The sequence below is a fragment of the Montipora foliosa genome, chromosome 8 (genome assembly GCF_036669935.1).
Source record: "Montipora foliosa isolate CH-2021 chromosome 8, ASM3666993v2, whole genome shotgun sequence".
Taxonomy (NCBI): Eukaryota; Metazoa; Cnidaria; class Anthozoa; order Scleractinia; family Acroporidae; genus Montipora; species Montipora foliosa.
The window spans coordinates 48,574,396-48,582,049 of record NC_090876.1 but is presented as its reverse complement, the minus strand read 5'-3'; the positions used below and the strand labels follow the sequence as shown (position 1 = coordinate 48,582,049).

The window sequence follows — 7,654 nt, the reverse complement described above, 5'->3', positions numbered from 1 at the left end:
CCACAATAAAGATGGCGGAAGGATTGATCACAGACTGTCGTTTGCTGTTATCCCGCTTTGAAAACCACAAGAGTGTTCGTTTTGAGACATTTTGCGAAATATGGCGAGAGATGAACTTTTCCTTGATTCACTGGTATGCCCTTGTTTTCTTAATGAGCTTTAACAGTGAATTTTTCCTTTTTTACTGCAAGTTATTCATACAGCACGTTTCTGATAATCAGTAGTGTAGCAGCTCTCGTAACCTGCTTTAGGGCTAAACTTCAGAATACCCCGCCACCTATTTGCGTTTCATTGAATAAGAATAGGCTCTATTGACAGTATTAAGTCTCGTTCTTCAAAAGATGCCGCATAGGGGAAACAATAGTGGTTAGCTGTGGCGGGGTATCCTGAAGTTGCTCCCCAGAGCTGCTCCATCACCCCTGATAATCTCTGTTTTGATTTCTTCCTAGCGGTGGGAGGGACACAAACAGAAAGATTCAGGTTTGAAATAAGCTTGAGAATTTTTTAAATTTGATTTTTGCTTTATATAGGTGCAAAGTTATGCACTCTGGGCTTTTATTTGTTTGTTTGTCATTTATTTGTTTGAGCAAGTTGAACTTTGGCAGCTAGTTAGCTGATGTGGACCTGCTATACCCTCCCACCCATGTACTCACAAAGGACAGCCACAAAACTGGGAACTCCATCTACTACTCTTCTTGAATAGTGTGTGGTTCTTTAACGTTCCCCATTGAAATTATTTATTTTATACATGGAAAATAATTTATTTTGTGAGACGGGGCCTCCGATTTATAGTCCTTATCCGAGAAAACTGTAAAGTCTAACCATAATTTGCAGATGAAATTACAAAGACAGCACTCTCTCCTCAGTTATTTTATGATCCTGAGTTTGGATCGAACCAGTACTGCCACAGGTGACCCAGGTGCTGCAAGTGGCATTTTAAAAAAAAAGTAGTTGTGAGGGAGCAATTTCTGCACAATAGTCTTGGTATAAAATCATTTTATTTAGTAGTGGAAGGGTACCTATGCCATATATGTCAAATAACTCCGAAATCGAGTTGCAGACATAAGAAATAATTACTACATGACAATTGTTCTAAGTTTGGAGGCCATTTTATTGTGATTTAATTACAAACTATTTTGCAGAAAACACTCCCTCACAACTACTATTTTTACACTGCCACTTGCAGAGCCTGGGTTATTTGTGGTCCTGCATTGCAGGCTGACGCTCAACCAACTGGGCCACTTGTGTGTGGTTCTTGAACACTCAAAGTATTGCGGGCAAAGGTCAAAGCAAATGGACATTTTTTTTAGGTTAATTAACAAGTTGGAGCAAATGTATGTCTGGTAAAAAAAATAGACTGTAACCATGTGGGTAGGTGCCTAGGGTCAGTACACTTTAGTCTCGATCTGCACCCCACCCCCTTCTCCAAAGGAGAATGTTTTTTTTTTTTCATTGGGGGTTTGTGATATTTTCTGTTACCGGTAAGAAGCCTACAAAATTTGAGAGACTTTTTTCAAAGGACATGACAAGATATCAACCATTAGGATTTTATCTTTCAAAGGGCACTTTTCCCTTTATACTTTGGGCACTTGACTTTCGTAATTCAACATAAAAAAAATATCACTATGGTCCAAAACGTTTTTGTCGAACCTCTTTGTTACCAAAATAATATCCTTGATTTTTGTTTCAGTTGGTTGACTATCTGTTTCGTATCATAAGTACTTATCTTGATCCTACTCCATGCAGTTTTCCATATCGAATTGGAGCTGTGTATGCTCTATATGCTGTTTATCACACCCAGCTTAATCGACCAAAAGTTAGGGTAGGTATTAAACTCTTCATTGTATTAAAAATGTGTTACTACAATTGTCATGTTCTGCGGAATCTCATCTTCAAGCTCCAACGGCCAAACTCTGCCAAACTTTTTTGCTCTTATCAATCAAACTTCCAACGCCGAGCCAAAAGTTGACCCGGAACCACGGAATAGGATGCCAAAATCAGTTGATGTGTGACGTATATAACCTACCAATCAACATCTATGGTGCTCATGGTATGTTTGTACATTCAAACACAACGTTGATGGAAAAAGACAATGGAATCTGTACAGATCTTTTTACTGAAGAACCTGCAAAAATATATCATAATGGTATTTATAGCTGTGAACTAAACACAAAAACTCCATTCACTTTCCGAGGTGCATCTATCTTCCCAGCTATGTTCAGAAATTTGATCGACGATGGAAGCCAAAACGCAGTGTGGGGCTTAGAGCTTGAAGGTGAAATTCCACAGAATGATGAGAATCGCAGTTAGACCTTACCGCTAAAAATAATCTGGAAAGTTGTATTTGAAGATCTCAACAAGTGTCCGCCAAAATTCTTGCAGATTCGGATGACTTTGTCTATGATGAAGGATTTGAAGGAACTTCACAACCAGATCGTGGAACAACAGGTTTAGAATAAAATCCCATTCATATGGTTAAGAGTGTTATCAATGGAAATTTTGGTAAATTATTTTTTAGTTTTTTTTGTTCTTTACATAAGGAGACAGAGTCTAAATTATTTCCAATTTTTTTGTTCATAGCACCACGATGCTGATTATATTCTTCGACTTATGTACAAAGAAAGGGCATTCTTATTTGTTGCAATGCCAATACCGGTATGAAACAACTTTATATTCATGCGAAATGAAAGTATTGTATCTTTGCCATTTGTTACATAATGAATTGTTTTACTCTTTGTATCATTTACTCATTATTATATATATAAATATAGCCAAATGGTTTGCTTCCAGCCAGTTGGGGTTCTTAACAGTTGTTGTTGAAATGTCCTGATCTGTGGTGATTGTGTTTGACAGTTTCATTGGCCCTGAAAAGCCCCTATGGGGAGTGGTCAATTAAGGATGTACATGTATGTATGTAATATTAAACATTACAGACGTTACATTTGTCTGAGATGCTTAAATGTCACTAGCATTGATTACCACGTAACATAGAAATTATATAATTGTTGTAAAGGCTGCCAGATCCCAACTTGAGTATGTGAACTGTAGTTTAGAGCCGTCAACATTTTGTACTTATAATCTTTTAACAGCTTGCTTATGGATCAAAAGAAGCCATCACAAGCCAAGAGGAAGGACAAAGCTCTGCATTTGTTGATGATGTTAATGATAATCTAGAGGAAAGATTTAAAGGAGTTGAGGTGATCAACTTCACCAAGTTTATTTTTACTCAACGAACGAAACAACATAATTCAGAAGGCCTCACACTCTCGCCGACTGAGCTAAATTCTCTTAACTAAATGCAAAGTTCACATGACCTGAATAGCATCTGAGAAGAAAATATTGTGCTTTCCTTTGTGCAGCAACACCCCTACAAGACCCTACAACTGATTAAAAGAGCAAAAGGCGTCCAAAGAATTTTAAGAAAATGATGAAACCTTTGAGTTTACAATACATGTTTCGACAGAAACTTCTGCCATCCTCGCTGTTAGTCAGAATGCAAAGCAATGCAACCTGAATTTATAATAAATAGAGAATGCTGATGTGAAAATAGTAACAACGGAATGAAGTATATAGCGTGAAAGTGTGGGGATTAAAAAGATAGTTTTAGATTGACGTGGCGTAATTGTTGATCCAAAGAGGGTTGTTCTCTCTGAATATGAACAGCCTCTTTTATCTTGAGTTGAAAACTGGTGGAGGTGTGATCTAAAAAACAATCTGCTGAACATGAGGCGTGACAATGTTAAGAATTCTGCGGATGTTTGACAATGTAAGAGGCCTTATCACTGGCAAAATGAATGCTCTTTCACACGTGTGGAAAAATGCCAGGCCGTTTTGTCGACGTAACAGGCATTACAGCAGCCCGCACATGTAAACTTGTAAACCACATGTGAACGGAGCCTGTGATCTTAAAAGAAGAAAAAACTAGTTTGATGTCTAAATCATTGCAACAGCACTTAAAGAAAGGGCAAACCTTTTAGTTTTTTTGAGTAACAACAGAAAAATGGCCTATTTTATTTACTCATTTATTTCAATTATTTATTTATTTGTATTTATTTACTCAGACATCCTGTTACTTTAATTTTACAGATTTCAAAATCTTGATCTTTTTCGGAACTTCCGAAAACTGTAGTAAGCCACCTTAAATTACACTGTCAATCAACACCATGCATTAAAAGAGGGGTGTTTAGACTTAAGCACTATTTGAGACATTAGATCATTTCTCTCATTCAAAATACTGTGGTATTTTTAGGGTAGTCCAGTTGCAGTTAGGGAGTTAAGTAAGACACTAAGTTAGACATTTAAGTGTTGAATTGCGGAAATTTGTGTGGGAGCACTTTGTGACTGTCACATTCTCGTTATCCCGGAAGTACCCATTACGGTTTTGACTAATGACTTTCACTGTTTGTTTTGCACAGAAATTAGATGAGGCTCATAAAAACTACATTCAGATGAAGGCAAAGTTACTGGGGTCAGGAGCCATTTCTACTGATCGACCATTCTCTGCCATCTCTGATAATCTTGTTACAGATATTGCCAGGTATAATTATGTTATATGCTCAATGATTAAATCCTTGAGCATTAATTTGTGTTGTTAAAGCTCAGATTATTAATTAGTGCAATTTCGACTGAATGAGGAACTTTTTGGGGTGTTCGCTCCAAAACTGCTCAAAACTCTGTCAAAAAGTTGCATTTTGAATGGCAATGATTGCCTTAACCCATTGAGCCCTGGGAGTGACAAAATTAAGAGATTTATATTCTGTCTGATGCCAGACCATTTTACTCGTTAACTGAGGGCAATCTTAGGGTGTTGAAGTGTCAATGGGTTAATTAGCTGTCAAAAACTATGTCGCCAGTCCGTTAACCCATTGACCCCTGGGAGTGAGACTTCAGAGATTTTTACTCTGTCTGACGCTAGACAATTTTACCCGTCAACTAGACGGTGTCTGACATTTGCAGACTGCAGACTGGCTACAAATAGCATTGATAAACAGTATTTAAGTCTAATAACCCATTTCAAATAGCGCTGATAAACAGTATTTGAGTCTAAGAACCCATTTTAAAATGGTTAGCTTTCAATAATATTATTGAAAGCTAACCGTTTTAAAATGGTTTCTTTAGACTTAAATACCGTTTATCAGCACTATTTGTAACCAGCCTGCAGTCTGCAGTCTGCAAATGTCAGACACCGTCAACTAGAAGCGTCCTAGGGCATTTGAGTTGTCAATGGGTTAAACAGTAATCCTTTGCTATCTCAGACTGTTCTATGCAAAGATAAATGAAAGCGAGAGCTTGCTTGCAGGCTAGTGACCTCCAAACACTTTTAAAAGCCATTGACTCAATCCTCAGTCCTGAGACTGAATAGATTTTACTGTCTAATTCTAACTCCAGACAATTTTACTCGTCAGTGGGGGGTAGTTCACAAGTCGATGGTTTAACAACTGCTTCATCCACTCAGAAACTATGTCCTCTTCTTACAATGTGTATAATATATAGATTTAGCCAAGCCTAAATGCGGATCTCCCATGATTTCTAACCCCAGAAAGCAATATAGTGTACATGGAAATAATTATAATTATTATATGTTTCTGCATAAAGTACAAAATTAATCATCATTACTGCATACAGTTTATGGTGATCAAACAGATCAAATGCCTTTGAGCTGACAGCAGTAAACAAACAATTAAGCCTTGCAAACAATAACCAACAATTTTTATCAACAACTAAAACTGAATTACATGCACAGTCATCTCTTTCACAACATTTTCCATTTGACAGACAATCCTTTACTCCCTCTCTCTTCAGTTTAGAACAACGGCAAAATTACAAAGTCAACCTAAAGCATAGTCAATTTGCTTACTCAACTGCAATTTCACAGTCAAACAAAGCAGCTCATGACTGGACATCCATTTCACACAAAAAGCCTATTTAAATGTGATTGTTGAACTATTATATAGTAATCTCTGTCAACACGGAATTGCAGACGTTTTTAGGCCTTCTTCGTTTTTTAGTGAGTTTTACAAAATATGTGAGGCAGCGAGGCGTATATTAAGAAGGAAAACATTACCTGCAAGCAAACTGTGGTAAATAAGTGTTTTGTCTCTCGCTCTGTTTCTCTCATTCTCTCTTTTTGCTCATTTTTTTTGCAAAAATGAATTTAATTTAATGTACTTTTTTAATTATTTAAAAGCCATTTTACGTGGTAAAACCCTTTCTACCCTAGATTAATTATTTGCATACAGTGTAATCTATCCGAAGATTATTATAACGCATTATTTAAATAAAATTATCTTTTCATCTCTAAAATAGTCATGAAAATAATATGGGTGGTATCAAAATTATTTAACCTGTACCCCATGAAAAAGCAAAGAACTATTGGTACCAGTATTTTTGAGATTTAAAAGTCCCATCACTAATCAGTTCTGCACAGAAAGAGTGGTTTTGAGTTTTATGTAAAGACCTTAATTAAATTTATCAGGATTACTATGTTTGGATAGCACTAGTCTGAGAGTTGTTTCATGATTTGCTTACTTGATTTTTTTCAACATTTATTAAGTGAATTACAGAAATTTGATGAATGGAAGCGTACACGATGTCAAAAGGTAGGGAAGATTCTACAGTGCGTGTTACTTGCAATTTATTATTACTATTGTTACTAGCAAGATTATTTCAGATGATCAAAAGCATTAATTTGGACATATGAAAAACTTTTAACAGCATGTTTTGGAGAGAAAAACTGGAACATCCTTGTCATTACCAAACACTGGCAGTGCTGAATCTGTTAACAACCCAAATGCACCAGACAAAGAAACAAATCCCACAGTGACAAGCACTGTGGAAAAGGTAAGATAAGAAGTTGTATTTTGTTTGTAAGTAACAACAAATTATTAACATATTGAGATGCCTTGCTGATGACTTGTATCGCCCAAAACAACCTGGGTAAACTCAGAAGGCAATGGTCAAGTATCAGATTACAACTTGGCAGGTTGTTTGTTTATTAAATAATTAATACCTGCCAAACTAACACTCAGCTCAAAATCCTGAAAGAAATGAGGAGAAAACACTATTATAATCAATCTGCAAGTGGTTAGACTTTCAAGTATTTTTGAATAGGGATCCTAAACTATAGGCCTCATGTCTTAGCCACTTAATTGTTCACAAATTCACAAAATCCTGAAATCCTATGACATGTTGAAGAACCCACAAACCTATTCACATAGAGCTAACGAAGCATAGAAATCCAGATATTTTGGTTTATCCACTCCAGCAGATGTGGCTGGCTTGGTGTGTTATCTCTGAAAGGCTTGTGGTGAACAAGGACAAGACTATTATAAAATAATGTCAATTGCAATTGCATGTTTTTTTTTTTTATCCTTAGCTGTCCATTTTTTTATGTCTTCTATAATTATAAAGAGGGCTCCCATCATGCCGCTTGTCTGAATTTTAAAAGGTCTCATGTCGGTGCCTTGTCAATGTTTCACGTTGTTCCCAGAAATTTAAAGGAAGGATGTTGTTTGTTTTGTTTGTTTTACGAGACATCTGGTTTGTCTCTTCCACTGGGCAACCCTGCCCAGAGGGAAGGAGCACGAACAGGACTCGAGGTCCTATGCGAGGTGCTCCACCCTACCCTATCCAGACCAGAAAGACCAGACCACAA

General features: G+C 36.7%; 1 protein-coding gene across 1 annotated transcript in view; it reads left to right on the top strand.

Moving 5' to 3' along the window:
* The window catches only part of LOC138013193 (snRNA-activating protein complex subunit 1-like), a 10,440-nt gene continuing 2,786 nt past the window's right edge, over positions 1 to 7,654 (top strand). The window contains exons 1-9 of the mRNA XM_068860206.1: positions 1 to 133; positions 450 to 480; positions 1,691 to 1,822; positions 2,383 to 2,448; positions 2,581 to 2,655; positions 3,090 to 3,197; positions 4,416 to 4,537; positions 6,554 to 6,599; positions 6,715 to 6,840. Coding sequence (XP_068716307.1) covers positions 12 to 133; positions 450 to 480; positions 1,691 to 1,822; positions 2,383 to 2,448; positions 2,581 to 2,655; positions 3,090 to 3,197; positions 4,416 to 4,537; positions 6,554 to 6,599; positions 6,715 to 6,840 — 828 coding nt within the window. The 5' untranslated portion in view covers positions 1 to 11. The remainder of the gene's footprint in view (positions 134 to 449; positions 481 to 1,690; positions 1,823 to 2,382; positions 2,449 to 2,580; positions 2,656 to 3,089; positions 3,198 to 4,415; positions 4,538 to 6,553; positions 6,600 to 6,714; positions 6,841 to 7,654) is intronic.